The sequence below is a fragment of the Giraffa tippelskirchi genome, chromosome 8, assembly GCF_054371585.1.
Source record: "Giraffa tippelskirchi isolate mGirTip1 chromosome 8, T2T-mGirTip1v1.2.pri, whole genome shotgun sequence".
In the NCBI taxonomy this organism is placed as follows: Eukaryota; Metazoa; Chordata; class Mammalia; order Artiodactyla; family Giraffidae; genus Giraffa; species Giraffa tippelskirchi.
The window spans coordinates 57,846,618-57,867,164 of NC_137282.1; the positions used below are offsets into that span (position 1 = coordinate 57,846,618).

General features: G+C 54.3%; 1 protein-coding gene across 3 annotated transcripts in view; it reads right to left on the reverse strand.

Moving 5' to 3' along the window:
* Nucleotides 1–4,229: 4,229 nt before the first annotated feature.
* The window catches only part of TENT4A (terminal nucleotidyltransferase 4A), a 41,405-nt gene continuing 25,087 nt past the window's right edge, over nucleotides 4,230–20,547 (reverse strand). Inside the window, exons 2-13 of one of the 3 annotated variants that reach the window (XM_081520967.1) lie at nucleotides 20,298–20,421; nucleotides 19,456–19,502; nucleotides 18,460–18,580; nucleotides 17,492–17,599; nucleotides 16,251–16,379; nucleotides 13,870–14,083; nucleotides 11,870–11,996; nucleotides 10,842–10,942; nucleotides 10,119–10,291; nucleotides 9,709–9,867; nucleotides 7,032–7,196; nucleotides 4,230–6,374 (exon numbers count right to left, since the gene is read on the reverse strand). In XM_081520967.1, coding sequence (XP_081377093.1) covers nucleotides 6,183–6,374; nucleotides 7,032–7,196; nucleotides 9,709–9,867; nucleotides 10,119–10,291; nucleotides 10,842–10,942; nucleotides 11,870–11,996; nucleotides 13,870–14,083; nucleotides 16,251–16,379; nucleotides 17,492–17,599; nucleotides 18,460–18,580; nucleotides 19,456–19,502; nucleotides 20,298–20,421 — 1,660 coding nt within the window. In that variant the 3' untranslated portion in view covers nucleotides 4,230–6,182. Of the gene's footprint in view, nucleotides 6,378–7,031; nucleotides 7,197–9,708; nucleotides 9,868–10,118; nucleotides 10,292–10,841; nucleotides 10,943–11,869; nucleotides 11,997–13,869; nucleotides 14,084–16,250; nucleotides 16,380–17,491; nucleotides 17,600–18,459; nucleotides 18,581–19,455; nucleotides 19,503–20,297; nucleotides 20,422–20,547 lie in introns of all 3 variants that reach the window. The other 2 variants (XM_081520964.1, XM_081520968.1) reach the window with 2 other exon arrangements.

Consider the following 20,547-nt stretch of genomic DNA (forward strand, 5'->3'; position numbering starts at 1 on the left):
GCGGTCATAGGAATGGGACACATGATGCTTTGGGCCACGGTTCTCACCCCTGACCTCCTGGGAGAATCCCGTGGCTAAAGCCGGTGGGTGCAGGCTCCGTCCACACGGTTAATGCCAATCTCTGCAGGTGGGGCCCCGGCATCGAGCCTCCTTAGAGATGCCCAGCAAAGGTGTTTGAATCACTTTGTCCAGAGCAATGATGCTAAAGTGGGCACCCCTGGCCACCCACAAGAAGGAACCATTGCAAAACTCGTGTTAAGTGTCACAGGCCTTCCTGAAGGATAAATGCTTCCCGGGAAGGCCGTGGAGAGGTTCGGAGAACGGGTGGGAGCTGCCATTCGGAGCAGGTGAGGGGCCAGATGGGGTCCCCGCGTGGGAGCTGAGACCACTGACGGGAGCACTTGGACGCCTGAAAGACCACCTGACAGCACAGCTTGTGTCTGTTGGGTCCAGTAACCGTGTGAGCTTGTGTGTTTATTATATCCAGGCAGACAGAAGCAGGGGTCTGAGACAGAGGACAAGGCGGAACCCAGCAGAAGCCAGACCACGCCTCCTGTGTGTTTGTTTACTGTCTGGGGAAGAAGCAGGCCCAGGGCTTTCTTCCTGACCTAGGAGGCAAGGCCGTGTCTGCGAAGGGAGGCGGGGTGTGAATGGGAGCTGCGTTGTGGGGGTTGAGACCCTCATCTCTGGGGAAGGGGCAAGGAGCCCTGAGGCCACGGGAAGCTGTGTCCCACTCAGTCCACCCCTGTCAAACGACTTTGGCCAAGTTCCTTGACCTCTGTGCCTCCCCCAACTCACCGGCGGAGTGCAAGACACCTGTGCCTGGCATGGACACGGGCTCAGCCACAGTGCTGGTGGTTCATGGGTATCGTGCGGGCCCACTAAGTGCTTAGAGCCTCAGCCTCGTCTCTGTGGGCCCCTGCCCGGCCTCAGCTGCCCCCCAACCCCACTCCCATACCCCTCACCCTGGGAGTAGAGTGAGGGACCGCCCATCTTATCAGGAGGGCGCAACTGAGCCAGCACTGAGGGGTCTTTCCAGGAGGGCCTGTGCACGTGAGAAAGGAGGTGCTGGGGAAGGAGGGGAAGAGCGGGGAAGGTGCAAGGGAAGACTGGTGAGTCAGGGAGAGGAAGGACCGGAGGTTGGGAGGAGCACACTTTCCTAGCATCGTCTTTATGGGGGTCAGCATCTTACAGTGCAAACACTGGCAGAGAAAACCAAGTCCAGGTGGCTTGCTCATAACTGTGTGAACACATCCACTCAGCTGGCTCCCAGCTGGCCCCTGACACCAGGCGTAAGGCGAAGGTGTTCAGGCTGAGTTCAGCAGTTTTTCCGGGGATCACGGGAGGCCTCGAGGAGCTCCGGGCTGGCCTATGGCGGCCAGGAGGCCCGCCAAGCACCTTCCCTGAAGGCAGAACTCGCCTCTCCTCCTGTTCATCTGCCTTGCTCCAGAATTCATCCTGCCGCTGCTGCTGCTGCTTAGTCGCTCAGTCATGTCCGGCTCTTTGCGACCCCCTGGACTGTAGCCCGCCGGGCTCCTCTGTCCATGGGGATTCTCCAGGCAAGAAGACTGGAGTGGGTTGCCATGCCCTCCTCCCGACCCAGGGATCTTCCCAACCTAGGGAGGGATCTAACCCTGCACTGCAGGTGGATTCTTCACCATCTGAGCCACCAGGGAAGCCCCAGAATTCACCCTGGGGCCTTTGAATCACGAATTGGTCCTTCTCCAGGACCCAGGGATCCTGGGAGATGGACAGCGAATGACACCACCAGGGGTGGCCTAGGGCTTCCTCATCCATTACTGGAGGACTGCCCCGCCCCCACGGAGCCATGGAAACACAGTAAAGAAACCTTTTCTTGAGCAGCTTGTAGATGGTGCGAGTTAGCCCCGAGTGTGAGGTCTTTGGAACAGTGTGCGTGTTCCATGGTAGCCAGCATCCCTCTTAAATCAGCTTCTTTCGGTCATCTAAATCAAAAGGATTGGCAGGAGCTTTGCAAATTCTAAAGTATAAGGATAAAGCATCTCACCCTCCTCAAAGCTTCATCAGATCATCACATGGTGAATATAGACAGTGAAGTGGGCTTCCCTGGTGGCTCAGACGGTGAAGAATCTGCCTGCAATGCAGGAGACCTGGGTTCAGTCCCTGGGTCAGGAAGATTCCTGGGTCAGGAGGAGGGCATGGCAACCCAGCCCATGGAAGCTATACAAATACTGAAATACAATGTTGTATGTGTGTGGCAGTCATTCAGTCGTGCCTGACTCTTTTTCGACCCCACGGACTGCAGCCCGCCAGGCTCCTCTGTCCTTGGGATTTTCCAGGCAAGAATACTAGAGTGGGTGGCCACGCCCTCCTCCAGGGGATCTTCCTGACCCAGGGATGGAACCTAGGTCTCCTGCAGTGCAGGCAGACGCTTTACCATCTAAGCCACCAGGGAAGCCCAGGTGAATACCTGTATACCTGCAACTAATGTGTCAACTATACTTTAAAAAATAAATTTTTAAAAAACCCATCACAGTGTGACAAACAACAACAAACACATTTCTATCCGGATTACCAATGTCACTGACCCCGTGCAAACAGGCAGCTTGGGGCCCAGGTACCAGGTCCCTCGGATGGGGGTAAGACAGGGCAGTTGAGATCCCAAAGCAACTCAGAGACAAAATCCTGGAGACCCCGCTGTGAGTGGCGGCGGGGGTAGGACGGGGGCACCGGGGTGTCTGGAAGCCTGGGAGTCCGTGCCGACGGGCCCAGGACAACATGGTGAGCCAACAGAGGGTCAAACTGAGGCCAGAGCTGGGCCACAGGGGCAGCAGGCTGAGGGGGCCCCTCCAGACGGCTGACGCCGGTATGCCGTGTCCCAATAGGACACAGGGCCCCGCGGGCAATTCTGGCGCCCCCTCGCTGTCCCTGAGCCCCCCGAGGCCCCGCTTACACTCGAGGAGACCGCAGTCTCTACAGCCCACACCCCAGGCTCCCAGCGTGGCTCGCCAACTGAGCCCCTGCCCCTCCCGCAGGCCTCGGGCACCTGGAATCACGCTGTCCAAGCTGGTGCATAGAGTGCTGTAGGCAGACCCGCTTCTGCCCCCGAGTCTTCCAGGTGGCACCACAGCTCCACCTGCAGGACATCCCTACATCCTAAACCCAGCAGCTGTCCTCTCACCTGGACCACCCACTCCTCCAGCTCGCCCTCCAGATGCAGCCACAGGGGCAGGGGGACCCTCTCTCTGCCCCTCCAGCCAGCTCCTGCACCCAACCCAGGCCTCCTCCTGTGCCCCCAACACACCCAGCTCCCCCAGGCCACTCGAGTCCTGGCTTAAGGCCACCCCAGGTGCCCTGCTCGGAAAAATGCACCATCACTCCTCACCTCCTTGCTCGGAGAATCCCACAGGCAGAGGAGCCTGGCGGGGTCACACAGAGTGGGACATGACTCCAGCGGCTTGGCACACACCCTGCACCCCCAGCCCCAGCTCCCTGCTCTGCTGAGGTCGTGGGCTGTCAGCTGCCCTCGGAGGCTTTCTGCGACCTCATGGCAAGGGGGGTGCCTGAGGAGCCAGACCTGGTGTCTGCAGACTCCTGCTCGGAGCGTCTTTGGAAGAAGCCTCCTGGGGAAGGCCATGAAGGCACGCCAAGCCCACAACACCGGCCCAACAGCGCCAGGCTCCACACATGATGGCTCTGGGGCATCAGGCTAGAGGCCTCACAGCCAAGGCCAGTGACTCAGTAACTCAAGGGAGTGGGAATTTTCATAAATTTCCTTACACGTTCTAATCCTAAGCCACATTTTAAGCCACGCTATGATTCTCAGTGGTTTCAAATGCGCTGTTTTGAAGTCGTATGTTGACCCGAGAGAGGTGGAACAAAGGATTTTGTTGGGAGGTTAAGCGCCGTGCGACATCGGCTTGTCAGAAACGACACACGCCGAGCGTCAGTGAACGGCTCTGGTGCATCCTGTCCCTTAGCGTGGAACAGGGCTCACTCTCCCACGCCCAGCCTGCAACCTCACCCTACGCCGAGCGTCAGTAAACGGCTCTGGTGCATCCTGTCCCCTAGCGTGGAACAGGGCTCACTCTCCCACGCCCAGCCTGCAACCTCACTGGATTCCAAGCTCATGAACCAATGACAACATGATCGTTGGCTGTCCAGCCTTGGACAAGGCAAGAAGGAAACCTGCAGAAGCCAGCCCGCCCCCGCCTTGAAAGGAAAAGGCACACACAAATCCAGCCACCACCTGGTTTCCAAAGTTTATTAAAAATCAAAGAATAGAAAAACTTTACATAAAAATATGTCAATTTTAGCTTCCACATTGTTGTCCACGCACAAAAAAAATCGAAACATGATATATCTTGTTGTCAGCCTGCGGCATGTGGCCACAGGGAGCCAGGCCAATTCATTTGTTCACCGTGGCGGGCCGGAGCCTGGCGCCCACGTCTGGGACTGCGTCCCGGGGCCCACCCACGGGCGCTCCCGCGGCCCCGCCGTGCTTCCTCAGCGGAGGGTCACAGTCAATATTGCTAATGCGTAGAGATTAGTACAGGGCTACGTATCAGTTTTTATAAATATTTCTTTATCAATAGGTTCACAATTTAAATATCTTTAAATATTTTTGATAACCTTGGATAATCACGAACCGCAGACACAGTGTGCTACTCGGCTCGGGCGCCCCCCGGGGAGCCCGCAGGCACGTGGCCCCTCTCCGCACAAGCAGGCCAGGCCTGCCTTCCGGGGTCCCGCAGACACGGCGGGGCGTGTAGCGCTCAGAACCCTCAAGAACGCCCCGCTTCTGCACGCCACCAGTCATGGCAGTAAGCTTCTCATCCCGTCTCTCACTAGTGGACTTCAAAGACCATCCCGCCTGTAGTGTAGCAGGGTCAGAACCCCGTCTTAAAAATGGGAACCAGACGACCTAGGAGAGGTGCCCACCTCCCAGGACACCCGCAGCGCTCGGGAAACTCAGGGTGAGGCAGGGTGGCTGCGTCGGTGTTCGGGATGAGTCAGAGACAGTGGTTGTCATGGCAGAACACACCTGCATAGGATGCTCCTCAGGTCGGGCGCCAGCTGCTCGGGCCCAACACTGGGCTGTGCTCTCCTGCGATGTGTTCAAAACCCCCCACAGCGCGCCAAGCAGCTCAAGTACTTCTCCTATAGTTGCTCTTAACAGAACGAATGCATACCGCTACAGATTCCACAACGGAATCAACATAACTCCTTTCTCCACATTCCTAAAACTGGGTACCATTGTCTGTGATGACGTTCGCCAGGCCCGTCATGACAGGCTGCATGACTAAAACTGAAGTGTTTCACGGTTCACACTTGTTTAAGATCTTATCATGTGACAACCTTTTCTCCCCGTAGAAAGTTATACTCTGGCACTTTAAACGCTGGGTCTGTTGTCTACAGTTTAAAAGAACCAAACCCAAAACATTAAAACTCCGAGGTCAGAGCAGGACCACAGACAAGCCGGACGGCAGAGCCGGCGGGCAGCTGGTCTGAATGTTTAGGAGCCGAACCCCTGGGGGAGCCCGCTGGGGGACTCGGCTCCTTCACCACAGACTGAGAGGCCTCACGTCTGACCTGAAGAAGGAACATAAAAATCACCCAAGCCCCTCATTCATGGTGTTCACAACGACGCTCATCAGACAACCAGCCAACACGATGAACCCAACTTAGAAAATGCAACTCGGGAAAGGATCTAAGCTTGTTTAAAAAAATTCCCTCCTCCCTTCAATATAACTTATGTGAAAATATGAAATTAAATAAAAAATATCTGAGTTATTGCACAAATCATAAGTTTTCAATATTTACATAGAAAAACAGTTCTGAAATTTGAAACAAAATGTGAGGGCAGTAAAACAATGATGACCTCCCAACAAATAATGGGGTTCGCTCTCCGTTGCTCCAACAACGTGAAATGAAAGTACCCAACCCGAGAGGCGCTCCGACCCCGCGGCCCCCAGGTCCCGTGCAGACCCGCTCCGGCCCTGAAGGAGGCGCCTGGGAGGCAGCAGACAGCGTCCACGTCTAATAAGGCTTCACAGATGACACAGGGAGGAGCTGTTCTCGAGGACGTGACCACCACACGGGGACATGCAGAGTGGCCAGCCGGTGCTGGTCTCCGGTCCCGGGGCGCCGCGGCTGCCCGGCTGCAGTCTGCGAGGCGGGGCCAGGCGGCACCGCCAGGGGCATTACCTGCTGAGACTGACGGGCAGGCTGTCCCTCGTGTGTGTGTGTTTTTTCCTCCTCCAGCCGGTGCGGTTGTACTGGTGGTGGCCCCGGTTGCCCACGGGAGGCCGCACGCCGCCAGTGCCCACCGAGCTGTAGCTGCCGCCTTGGCCGTGGCTGTGGGAGCCCTTCATGGACAGCTTCATGCCACTGTGCTGCTGAGGAGACCGAGAGGGATGCGGCTCGAGGCCGGCCTGGACAGACCCCACCCGCAGCCCCGCTCCCCCCGCGGGCCGAGAGCCTGGACCCCAGTCATGGCTCTTCCCGACCTCCCGGCCTGTTTTCCTGAACCACGTTTCTAACGTGTAGGGAAGACTCAGAGGGGCCCCAGGGCAGTGGACCCACACCCCCCAGGGCCCCGGGAGCCAGAAAGCCCGTCCCAGTCCAGCCGGCGCCCCTGCCCAGGGCGCCCGCAGCAAGACCAGGGGGCAGTGGAGCGGCAGGAGGGGCGACCCCGTGTGCGGGCGGCATCGTTCCTGTTTCATCGTTTGCTTCCTGAAAACCAAAGTTCTTACCGTGCGAATTAACAGAAAAATGGGAAATATTCTTTACTTCAAACTTAACTTTCATACTAACAAATTCGATTAAAAGAAACGATGCTTACAGATGAATTAAACCATACTAAATTTTAAAATAATATAACACTTGTAAAGCTTTGCTTGTTACAGGGAAAGCAAACATGAAGCTGAGTGATCAAACTGCCCCTTGAGAACAAAGAACGTGTGTGGACCCCCTCTGTGGTGGAGAAGGTGCCCAGTGCAGGCCTGCCACCAGCCTGCGGGGGGACCAGCGCCTGGGCACTGGGGCCGTACCTTGTGATACAGGTGGGGGCTGGAGAGCGGGTTGGGGGACGCAGAAGGGATGGCCGGGGAGGACACGTGGTGGACGGCCTTCAGCGCCGGAGCGGCTTCGATGCCCGTCTGTCTACAGGGCACAGGGGCCACGCCAAGCGTCGGGGGAGGGATAGTAAACCTGGTCTAGGGGAGAAGACCAGAGACAGCGTGAGCACCCATGCAACACGGTTCTTACCAGGAGCTCGAGAAGGGCCCCACTCACAACCGGCTCCTCAGTGGGTCTGACTGCAGCCTCACAACAGGCCCCTCAGTCTGTCTACAACCTCACAACAGGCCCCTCAGTCTGTCTACAACCTCACAACAGGCCCCTCAGTCTGTCTACAACCTCACAACAGGCCCCTCAATCTGTCTACAACACAGGCTCCTCAGTCTGTCTACAACCTCACAACAGGCCCCTCAGTCTGTCTACAACCTCACAACAGGCCCCTCAGTCTGTCTATAACCTCACAACAGACCCCTCAATCTGTCTACAACACAGGCTCCTCAGTCTGTCTATAACCTCACAACAGGCTCCTCAGTCTGTATGTGACTACAACCTTACAACAGGCTCCTCAGTCAGTATGTGACTACAACCTTACAACAGGCCCCTCAGTCTGTATGTGACTACAGCCTCACAACAGGCCCCTCAGTCTGTCTACAACCTCACAACAGGCCCCTCAGTCTGACTGCAATCTCACAACAAGCTCCTCAGTCTCTCTCTGACTACAAACTTACAACAAGCCCCTCAGTCTGTCTCTGACTACAACCTCACAACAGCCTGCTCTGAAGCACAATGACAACATGAAGGATGTCCAGTCACCCAAGCCATAAGGTTTTGGTGACCAAAAAATTCAAGAAAACTACAATTATCAGAGAAACTGTCCCTTGGGTCTCTAGGTAGCACCCTGGGTCAAGCAGGGTGAGAGGCCCCAGGCCAGTCGGAGTGAAGGCCTGCAGATGGGATGACTCCCCCACCTCCGCTCCCCTTCCATTTCTGCACCACCTTCCCATCAGGGCAGAGGTGTTGGTTCAGGAGTCCCTCGGCCTCCCCTGCTTTTCCAGACCCTCAATGCTCTCATCTTAGAACTCTCCGCATTTGCCCCTGAGACCTCGGGAGGGTGGCTGTGGCCTCCTGGGCAACAGCTGTGGCAGAAGCTGGCCTCAGGGATGGCACCCCTTCCTCACGCTTCCTCCCACCCAGGGCCTCTCTTCAGTGGGGTCTCTGCGCCCCCAGGGGCACAGAGAAGAGCCCATCCCTGGGATCTCTGACTTTCGTGCCCTGGCTGCTAAGTCTCCACTGCATCCTCATGGGGGAGACTTCACCACGACAGAGGCACTCAAGAGACTGTGCACGTGAGGGTTTGCAAGTGGGATTTCCCTCAGTGACTCCACTGGAAGTGACATTTGCAGTGTAGTGATAAAATGAGAAAGTAGGCTTTGAACTTTTTGTCTTAAACCTTGAATGACAACTTCCTGGGTTGCCCAGTGGCTCAGACTCCACGCTCCCAATGCAGGGGGCCCAGGTTCAATCCCAGGTCAGGGAGCTAGATCCAACATGCCACAACTAAGACCCAGGGCAGCCAAGTAAAATAAATGAATATGCTTTAAAAAAAAACCTTGAGTGGCCTTAGCTTTTGCCTATCTGTGCAGGTGACAGAGGAGACCAGAGGCAGCACGTGGTCCTGACGCCGCCCTGGAGGTGCACGGGCAGCGCGTGCACACGGCTCTGGAGGGAGCCAGACCCGAGGAGAGGTCAAAGCTGAGTCTGTCTGTGGCGGTTCTCCTCCACAGCGCAGGCACTGCCTCCGTGCTTCTTGCTTACTAAGGTGCCAGGGAAAGAGTCCTGGGGGGCTGTGCTGATGGCCACCACTGTGCGTCCCGTGCCTGCTGCCTCCACCCCTCATCGGCCTGGGATGTGTCCTGAGAACGCCCTACCTGCGTGGGGAGCCCAGCAACGCAGAGAGACGTGGGGACACACAGGCATCCCCATCACCTTCTGCTCACATCACACCGCTTGTGAAAGCCGACTCTACTGCAGAAGTGCACTCATGTGACAAGTGTCATACCCACGGAGCTGATGTATATTTGGGAAATAGCAACAAATCTAAAACATCGAAAATTACCTCTAAAAAAACTATCTTTTAGCCTAATTTTGTCTATATTTTTTGAAAAAGGACATACTATAATAGAAAAAATTCTATAAATAGTATGTAGTGAATGACGCGGAGAAGTCAATGTTGGTATCAAATCTGAGAAACAGTGCAAATAATGAGATTCTTTGAGGAAATCGAGGACCGTGTCCTTCTCCGCTGAGGGACAGCACCGGGGGCCCTCTGAGCCCGACCCCAGAACGGTGGCCTCATGCTGAGCATCAGCGTCACTTGCATAAGGACCATGTGGACCTTGTCAAGAGCCAGTTCTGGGCCCAGACATCCAGAGTCCCCTCGTGCAAACACAGCATATGGTGAAGCTCAAGAACACGGACTTCTATAGAACGACAAGACTCATTCTATCAACCCACCAAGGATGAGAACGTCCTACAGGACAGACGTATCTGTTCCAAGGACTTCTCTAACATGTCAGTCAGTCCTACCGTGCACAGCACCTCAGACCTAGTCCCAGGCCGTCACTGGGAAGGGCCCAGCCAGCCGCGTACCTGGGTGTTTGTTGTCATGACCAATGTCCTGGACGTGGCGGACTGAGGTTTGCCACTTGGCATGGGCAGGGCGGCAGGCAGGCTGGCCAGCAGAGGGGTGGGCGCCTGGAGGCTGAACTGGTACACGCTGGGCGTCGTGCAGGGCGGCGTGTCCGAATCCTGGGGGGGGGACAAGAAGGGCACTGCACCCGAGGCTTGTGTCCCTTGGAGTGACAGGAGCAGCCACTGGCGAGCCCCAGGGGGTCCCAGGATGCAGCCACCCCTCTCTGCCCAGGGCTCCTCCCAATCAGGTCAAAACTGAAGAACATCATGGAATCACAGCAGAGACACCCAGACTGCTGGTCTCATCTCCGCATAAGTTTGTACACCACGACCCCCGGCAGCCCCATGGCTCCATGGGGGCCACTCACGATGTCGCTGCCAGAGAGCGAGGACACAGAGGAGGCGGACGAGCCGGACGAGCGGAGCTGGGGGCCAGGCAGGGACAGGGTCAGGCGCGGGCCGAAGGGAGACTCGGGTTCTCGTCGAGGAGGCTGGTCCCCCTCGCACGCGCCCATCCGCTCTGCGATCTTGATCCTGTTGTCTGTGGGAGGAAGGTGGAGCCATCACACACCTCAGCCCAAGGTCCCACTGTGCCTCTGATGCTGCACAAGGCTGACAAAGCCAATTCCTAATTTCACTTCATTTAAATTAATTTTTTAAGTTACATTTCAGCTATTGAAACACACTTAACTATGTTCGAAACAACATGGATGTATAGTTTCAACTGTGAATTACACAAAGCCTGATCCTGATGCGCTTTAGGTATAAACAGAGACCACACTTGGAGGACACACTATAAGGACCTCAGTAACTCTGGATGGTGAATACCTGTTCAGATGACAATATTTTGAATACTAAGTTGAACAAAACAGACTATTAAAATTAATTTCACCTGCTTCTTTCCACTTACAATGCAGTTCTTGGAACTTTAGAACTGTCATGTGTGGATAGCACTGGCCTAAATCTTACAGCTTTAAACTCTTACAGGAAACGAGTTGCTTTCTTAGTGTGAATGGTTTGTTACTAAAAGACAGACACTCCTGCGCGAGCGCGTCAGGACGTGCAGAGCGACGGGAGGGCTGGCCTCTCACCGGGGTCCGGCGCCGCATGGACCCTGCCGCCCCACTTCTCCTTGATCCACGTCCGGTAGTCGATCACCTCCTGGGTCACCTTGATGATCCTCCCTAAGGTGCTGCGGGAGAGCAAGGGCGTGCGGGCGTGAGCACAGCGCTACGCGTGCTGGGGAGCCGACCGCCCTATCCAGTGGCCACTTTATATGCTAACATAGAACTCGACTAAGGGAGAGGTGGGGAAAGCTAAGGTGATCTTACGACTGACTTCTGCTGTTTTAACCCAAACCGACACGGTACAGAAAAAGTGGGGGCACGGATGCAGAAGTCCTAGAAACTCCATCTGTCCACCAAGGACCGCTAGGGTCCATGCCAGGTAGGGAACCCCGCCCCCCAGCCCCAATGACCACAGGGGCCCCGTTTCCCACCACATGGGTGAGACTGAGTGCAGAGAACAGGCCCAAAGCTTTGCCCGCAGACACCCAGTGGACAGAGGCCACAGAGCCTGGTGTCCCCAGCACCGGTGCCGGCCTCAGAGCCCGAGTCCTCCGTGACCTCTGAGGATGGACGAACGGCCCTGCTTCAGCAACCTCCTGCGACAGTCATCGCCCCTACCTCTCATGTCCCCTCAGCTCCTCCCTCCACCCCAGCCCCACCTCCGCAGGCGCATAATCTGCGGTCAAAAGGAAACACTTCTCACCAGTAAAAGCGCACACTGGAAAAGTGAGCGCTCAAAACAGGGCACGAGGGACCAGTGTGCAGGGAGGGTGGCTGGCGGGCAGGACGTGTCCCTCAGGGCTGGACACCCACCTCTTGACGGCAGCCGGAGAAAAAGCATCATACTCTACAGCTTTGAAAGCCAGAAATGACTCCCTAAAACTAATAACCTGGGAAAATCCTAGCTCTCTAAATGAAAACCTTTCACCTCCTGATCACCATGACCACCCTGAACTCCTGAAAGGCTTTCCTTCCCCAGCATTCTCAGGTTCTCCTAAAACAGGGCGGCAAATTCCGTGGAGGCACACGACAGGGCACCCAGGACGGGGTACCTTTCGGAGTCTCTGTTGGGGTAGGACCGGGCGAGCGGTGACACGGCGTGGCTGAGGACGATGTAGGCGTAGTCGAACACCTGCTTCACCTGCATGGCGCCGTAGGAGCTCCGGCCCACGTCATTCCCTGAGACAGAAAGCCATTGTCAGAGATGCGACCTCTCATATTTGCAGGCAGCAGATAATGAAGCGCCACTGAAGTCATTAAGTGAGTTCAGGTAAGGAGCGAACTTTGTTGGAACAGCAGACTTTCCAAGTTCAATTTACATGTAACTCATTTCTCAAGTTCAGGTGGGGATATTTTTCTTAGGAAACATATCCTTAAGCACCAAAATTTTCTCTTTTCCAGGTTTCATCATGTAACCACTCAGTAACTGTGTGGGTTTTCCTTTTTCAATTACATTTCAGCAAACCCTGAAGACAAAGGAACTGCCGGCCACTTAGCTGACCCAACGCAGACACGCCAGGGCTGGAGGCCTGTCCTGGGGGAAGGGAGATGCACCGCTGAGGAAGCACCACACAGACTACGAAGACCACAGAGGAGAGTCTTTCAGAAGACTTTTAAAAATGTATTTCATACCCCAGGAGCCACAAAACAAAAACCATAAATCTGAGGATGTTGAAAAACATATACAGGAGCTAAACACTAAAAAAATACCAAATATAATGCAAGAGACAAAAGGCTTCCCAGGTGGCACTAGTGTTAAAGAACCTGTCAGCCAATAGAGGAGATAAAAGAGATATGGGTTTGATCCCTGGGTCACGAAGATCCCCTGGAGGAGGGCATGGCAACCCACTCCAGTGTTCTTGCCTGGAGAACCCCATGGACAGAGGGGCCTGGCAGGTTACAGTCCACAGAGTCAGAAGGAGTCAGACACAGATGAAGTGACTTAGCACACATGCACACACAAATAATAAAAAATACCAAATACAGACGCGAGACAGAAGGACAGCGTGTCAACAAAGAAAGGCTTCCCTGACCACAGAGGACCTTATAAAACCAAGGAGGACAGTGCGGCGGACGGATGGACAAAGCGCACGAGCTCACACACAAACCATGAAGGGGCACTGCGCCCAGAGCTGTCCACCTCACCACCTGGTCTGTCGCCTGTCTGCCTCTGATTTTATCACCCACAGTAAGAGTGGTGTGTCACCCAATAAACCCTCCATAAACACCTGTGGGACTGACAAGTAACCACGTGTTTAACCTCAGCCATCATTAAAGAAAAGCACAGTAAGTGAAAATGGACATGCCCGGCCTTATCAGGTGGGCAAAGATTTCAAAGACGGTCAGCAAAGGTGTGAGAAACACACCTTAACCTGCTAGGCTCTGCAAGGCAGCCAGCCTTACACCAGAATCTACCTCTGCGTACAGGAGAGGAGTCTCAGGTTTATTGTTATGTAAAACCACAAGCGGCAAAGCTGTCTGTATTATGTGATGCCATCCAATTAACTGGAGCAGGAAATGGCAACCGCTCCAGTGTGCCTGCCTGCAGAATCCCATGAACTACTGAGTAGCCTGGTGGGCTACAGTCCATGGGGTCGCAAAGACTCAAACAGGACTGAGCACGCACATCCAATTAATAAGGAGGCAATACTCGATGTTAACATCCACATGTGGAAAACTGGAGAAAAGCACGTAAAAGGAGAGGGATTATGGCACGCTTCACTTTCTATGTGACAAACTTCTGGGACACAGATGGCTTATGACAGATAGGTAATACATTTCTATTCAGAAAAAACAATTTTTTTCCTTAATTCACACTTTCTACATTTTTCTGACTACAGAAAGTAAACAAAGTTGCAACTTTACAGTAAGTTAATTAGAATATTAACAAGGAATTCTGACGTGACACCCCTGACCCCCATAGTACAGCAGGACCCTACATGAGATCCAATGACTGCCCTTGGCTGGGGGCCCACAAATGCTCCCCGGCTGGCATCGGCGGCCAGAGCACAACGCCTGCAGACGGGGGCCCGCGTGGAGCAAGGGTCCTTACCAGGCAACAGGGGGTCCTCAATGCACAGCATCGACGGTCTGTACCCGCTGGTCATGGCTTTCATGATCTCCTCTTTGGCGATATAGGCACCTCCTTCTTTTATTCTAATACCAGTTTTCAAGTAATTAAAATTTCTCCCATAGAGTTCAAAAAATTCCACGAGCAGCATCCCGAGGTTCTCATCTGCTCTCCGGGCGTCGATTCTCGGATGCAGCTGTGAAAGCGAGGAAAAGTGAGGTGCCCACAGTTTGTCTGGATCCTCGGCACCCCAGACACCGCGCACGCGGCGGGGTTGGACCGGGGGCCGAGGACACACAGCCAGGGGCCCTCGTCCACCTACCACCACCGGCAGCCAGGAGGCCCCACTGGAGCCTGGATCGGTTGTCAAGAGAAGAAAATCCTCTCATCTGAATTTTTAAAATATACTTCGATCCTTTGAAATTCAGAAGCTACAAATTTATACACAGACATCTGTTTAACCGCAAATTCCCAAATAGTGGTAAATGAGTGAACCATATTCTGTACAATTCAAAGTCACCTAGATGGTGGAGGCAGTTTTATAGATTCTAGTATTAATTCCGTTATTCTGAAATGCAACCAGCAGGGGGCAGTGTGAGACTGAAGAGTATCACTGTGCTATGAATGAAAGGACTAATTCTAACTGTGAACGGTCAGCAGCTCTGCACCAGTATTTTCAGCAAACTCGCCTCGCTGCCCAGCACACAGCTTAGCATCAGCCTCAGCCTCAGCTCTCCACGTGTTCCTGCAGCAGGTAATGGATTTATTCTGAAGCTGAGCCCCTGTCTACTGACCACTCCCAAGTGTCACTGAGGGGCTCAGGAATCTGAGCGCATGGCCCACTGTGACGGGCTCGAGCCAGGTATTTAAACAAGTTAAAACAAACCAAACGTTCAGCTTGCCGGTCCTGCCAGCACCCCGTGGGTGCACACAGCCACCCCACCGGACCAAGTAAACAGCATTGCCCGCACTGCTGGACAGTGACGGTTGGGAAAAGAACCATAAAGTCCAAGTCCCCGCAGAAGCATGGCAGCTCAAAGTGCTCGCAGCGCAGCGTCCGTGGAGGAAACACGGCTCCTCCAGGCCGCAGGCGTGTCCAGGCTCAGGAGACCTCGGGCACGCTCAGTGCTGCAGTCCTGCTGCTGTCTGGCCTTCTCCCTCCTCTGTCTTCCTGCCTCTGTGCTACCCAGGGCAAGCAGGTGAGCCGCGACCTCCGTGAGCCCCGGCATGGACACAGACGGTCACAGCTGGGAGGCAGGAAGGGCCAGGCACCAAGGGGCATGGAGGTGACAGTGGCAGCCCCTCCAAGGCCCCGGTGGCCTCCTCAGGGTCACTGAGCCGGGCAGCTGGCATCATGGGAGTGGGCAGCAGTCACGCTACAAGGCTGCTGGGACAGTTCAGGAAAATGGGAAGAAATAAATTAAGGACACAGCTCGTGCTTAGTTCTTAAAAAAAAAAAAAAAAGGTCCGACAACTCAGGCAGAAGGGCTCTACGGGCAGCGTGAGGGAGGCAAGGCGAGGACGCGGCAGAGAGAGCCCCACCTGCCCGCAGGCCCTTACAGGGCCTCCCCAGAGGCTCGCCGAGGAGACCCCGGGGGGCAGGGCGCTGGGACCAGCCGCTCCACCGTCAGCAGTGCCGACGGTACCGAGACAAATGACCCAAGTCTCGACACAAAACCCTCAGCGCCACCACAGACACAGGACAGCGAAGCAGCGCTGTGCAGCCGGAGCACTGCAGAGGGGCCGACAGGTGCAGACGGCACAGTCGCGCCTCCATTCACGCAGAGACTGTGTGTTAAAAAGGCAGCGTAAGGACAGGTCATCAGCGTGGCACAACATTTAATACTCAGGTAGGTTTTCTGATAGGTTTTTCCATGGTACTCAACAAAATACGGGCAATAGACAAAGACAAAACACAGACTTCCCATCACTCAGGGAAAAAGCTCTCTTCAGTATTTCTTTTTTTTTTTAACCATTTATGGGACTCAACTTTTTTTCTGAGACAAATTTTTCAGTATAAATGACAGTCAAGAACCAAGAAAAGGTTTTCACTGTCTTTCAAGGCAGAAATTTTTCTAAACATAATGTTTCCTCAGGGTTAGGTCAATACATACTTGATTGACAAAATGAAGTAAGCCCTCTAACAGTTACAACATATACCAAAAAAAAGGTGCAAAGGAAAAAAGTATTGATCAAAACAGAGTTTCATCATGAAGATCAGAAGTCAATTTCTACTACATCAAAACAGAGCTGCGCAGAGACTAAGGAGCTGGGAGCCGAGAAGCAACTGGTCAGAACACCAGGGAACAGTGATCCTCATGTCAGCCTCAAGGTCAAGGGTTCTTGAGACAAAGCGTACTCACCTGCAGAAAGCTAATGGCCATTAAAATGAGGCTGTACGAGCTAATCCCGCCTGTAAAAACTTCATTCAGGTCCCTCTGCAGGAGGAACTGTTTCAGTACTAAAATCAAGTAAGGCAGCAACGAATATTTCTGTAAATTCCAAAAGAAAAACGGCATCTGGTTAGTTACTGTGGCTTTGAAGAGTCCGCACTGGGCAAACTCCATGCACAGACAGGAGCTCACTTCCTCGTCCTGCTACTTGGGAGGCTGGAAGCCAGTCCTCCTCACCCCATGGGGTCCTGAGAAGAGATTCATGAGGGGCTCACTAGGGCCCTGCTGGGGGCCCCTCCCCAGATTATGGTTTAGCGGGGCTGAGGTGGGGGGCCTGCATGGAGACCCCAGGCCCAGGGGTGCGGGGAGTGAACAGGTGCTTCCTCCAAGTCTCTGCCCACTCTCAGGCGCTGAGCACAGGGCTCGGTGGGCACAGCCGTGGGCGAGGGAAGGTCCTAGAACCAGTGTGCAAAATGCCCACACTCAGAGGCACCCATGAAACAAGCAGGGGGAGGGCAGCTCACGAGGCAGGAGGCCAGCAGGACACAACACTGCCAAATGCAGGACAACGGTGGAGAGCAGGGCGCGGGAACAAGGAGCCACGGGGCAACCGGTGCTCCAAAGGGGTACAGGGGCCCAGCCGCCTCCGCTGCGCTTCCCGCTCTGCTGCGGCAGAGGGGACTCTGCCGGACAAGCCTGACTGCAGAGGGAGGGGCTCCCGAGGAGCAAGGCCTCAAACTGGGGGCAGAGGCAGCATCCAGACAACGCTGCTCTCTGAACAGAGAAGGATGCGCCGCTTGACTGCACCACACACCTAGTCAGAGTCCAGAGTCCCTCAGCTCAATCAACACCTCCCATCCTTAGGCACTGAGAGCCCCCCAGAGTAAGCAAACCTACGCTCCACTGTGATGTACTCAACTTGCAAATCAGGCACGAGCTGCAGGGACGGTCACTGTGTGATAACTAGGAGGAGTATTTCAACAGATCTCTATAACGATGCACAAGTGTCTAAAATTATTAGGAAAGGAAGGGCAAAGCTGAGAAACAGCTATGTAATTTCAAAGAAATAACATTCTAAGGTAAATCCATCTGTTAACAGTCTTTCTCATTCAAGATTATCATCAGTTTAAAGGTTTCAACATTTATAAGGGAACCGTCAGCCAACATAACAAGCCCCTTATTCGCAATGTGCTAACTTGCGGTGACAGCACCTTCATGTAATTCTTGATGAACTCCGCTGCCCGCACCCCGGTCTCCATGTTAAAGCTGATGTCGACTTTAACTTCCGTCTCCTGGTCTGTGAGCTTTATTATTGGTACCTGCAAAGATTTAATTTAGGAAACTTGCTTTAATAGGCAACATTGTTTATGGTCGGGTATCAAAATGTTTCCTAAGTTATACAGAGGGTTTTCTCCTTAAACACAAAAGGAGTTTAGACACACACACCCCATATGCATAGGCTGAACCCTCAATCCTGGGAACTAGCAGTAACACTGCCAACCTCACATTCTGGTGGCTGCTCAGGACAGTCAGGCTGAGCCCCCTCAGCTGCTCTGTATGTAAACACCGATGCCTGCTCAGAGGCCAGCAGCCAGCGGGCACGAGGGACAGAGCCACAGAGGGGCGGAGCCAACACTGAGCAGGCCGCTGACACAGGGCTCCTGAGCCATGCAGAGCTCTGGGTTTGGACAGACCCTGACACACACACCAGAGAGGCCTGATCATCCACCTTCTACCTGAGCAAAGTATGGTTTTTCATATGTGGGCATTTTTGGAACAGGAAAGGACCAGGCAAGTTTTCCTTTCTGAAGTGTAACTTGGCAAACGGAAACCTTTTTCTATGTAATAAACGACACGGTTTGATCCCTGGGCTTCATTCTCCACAAAGGGCAGCCTCTGAGTGTGCTCTGCTTTGGGTATGATCATCCCCTCCTTGCACGGCTTCACAAAGGATGACCCAGCCGTGCGTTTTAGTGCAGGAAGAGTTCAGTGTTCTCACAACGTGTACTTCAGTCTCTAAACATATCGTCAGCTAGCTAGAAACCCTAACTACAAAACAACAGAAGCACATTCACACAAGAAGTAGAGCAGTCTTCAAACAGAACCAGCACCCGCCGTAAAGCACGTCAGCGAGTCCCACAGGCTGCCGGCGGGCGGGGCGCCCCGCGGTGGCACTCACCGTCGCCTTGTCCAGGACCTTGATGGAGCCTGGCTCGGCCACGTTGTGCTTCCGCAGGGCCTGCTCCAGCAGCTGCAGTGGGGGGCGCTCCCACTTCCCAAAGACCACTAGGTCGATGTCACTGGACGGGAGAGAAGTGAGCGTGAACCCCTGCTCCCGTCTGCACGTAACACACCGGCTGCAGGCCCGCAGCGCCTGCAGGGCCGACATCATCCTACCAGCCTCTCCCTCTTAGTGAGAGAAAATGAAGTTTGTGAACTACTTGTAACAAAGGTGGAGAGCAGACGCTGACCGAGTCGCCCGCACCACAGGGGGACCGCGGAGGCCTGGCCCTCCCATCTGAGTGGACCCGGACGCCCAGACACCTGGGGTGGATCCAGCTCCCCACCGGCCTCGCCAGTGCCACCCAAAAAATCCTGAGGCTGCAGTTTCTTTAGTCTCCGAGGATTAAACTGGCTTAGCAGACTGCAAGTTTTTAATAAAATGACGCACATAAAACTAGACATTAAAAAACCCTTTTTGAGGAAATGCTGGAAAATGGCTTTAAAATGCAAATACCTATTTGATGTTTTTCTATCAATTAAAAATCCTCACAAAATACTATTCAAATGCAATTTTGCTTGAAGTTTCATTAAAATGTAAAAGCAACTTTTCAAAAACATCCAAACAGCTCAGACGGTTTCTGCTGCACTTGCTACACAGCTCTCATCTTCCTCACATCCCCTCCTCTCTCATCTTCTCTGCAGCCCATCACAGTAAGTGCAAGAGGAAAAAGGCAAAGCAATCAATTATCGTAAAAGTAAATTAAATGTTTGCTTCCTGCAATTTGCCCCCTGTGCTCTGCGGTCTTTTCCTTTAGCTTACATTTCCAGCCTCAGATTTGCACAAGAAACCCGCTTTCAGCCTTCAGCACGCACACAGACGCTGCCGTCGCCCCCCTACCCTCACCCCCAGCTTTGTCCACCAAGCCCTCATCCATGTGGAGTGGGCACTCACCTGGTAGGAAGGTAGAGGCCGGTGCTGAAGCTGCCAAATATCTGCACCTGCAACAGAGGGCACGCGGCTCAGACCCACTGCCACTGCTCACTTAGCTCCTGCCCAGGGCCCTGCCGACCGGACAGCATCCTCTCAAGCCTTAAGTTAAAAGCCTGACCCAAAAGGAATTCTCCAAAACTCAGAATCAAAAGATGAAACAGCTCCTGGCGGTGCCCACAGCCGCGCGGAGCTGGTGCCCAGGGTGTGGAAAGCACAGGGCTCTATCCCAGGGCACCCAAGGGCAGGGATCAAACTACTGCGGTGGGGGCGGGGACGCCAGGGCACCAGAGGGCCATCTCCCACTGCCCCCCACGTGCCCAGGGCCCACGGAGCGCGTCTCCATGAGCACATGCGGTTCACTCACTGGGGAAGCAGTTTGTAAGCAAATACTTCCAGGGTTCACAGAATGGAACCCTGGGATGCAGTGTGATGCGGGAAGGGGTAAACTTATCTTAGGATAAATTACAAACAAGGAAAATAATTACAAGTTTCCAAAAGAGAATTCCCCAAGGCGGACAGTCCTCACACTTGAAGATGTCAGAACCTCAGAATCACCGGTGGGGGTGCTGGGGGTGGGGGTGGGGGTGCGGCAAGCTGAGCACAGAGCCCTGCCCCAGCCCGGTTCCCGGGGCCTCCGCTCGGCTCAGGCACGTGCATCTCTAACAAGCTCCAGGTGAGGCTGCCCGCTGCCCTCCCAGGACCACAGCGGGGGCCCGGCCCGGCCAGGTCTGCACAGACCCGCAAACACGGGGTGCCTGCCGGCAAGGACCTGCAGTGACACGGAGTATGGCACGTATACCCACATCGGCCGTCGGCCAGAGGTCCTTAACCACAGTCTCGATCCTTCTCACCACTTCTCTTCTCATGGCTGCTTCTTCAGGACAAGGGGACATGAACTTATAAAAGTCAATTATTTCCTCGTGAAGTCTAATGAACAAAAGAGAAACACGCTCGAGTTACCATTAAATGTAACCACACTTCGCGTTCTGTTATCAGATCAGCATGACACTAAAGCGTATCTGGCCACTTACAATCCAGTCTCTTGTTCCCTCT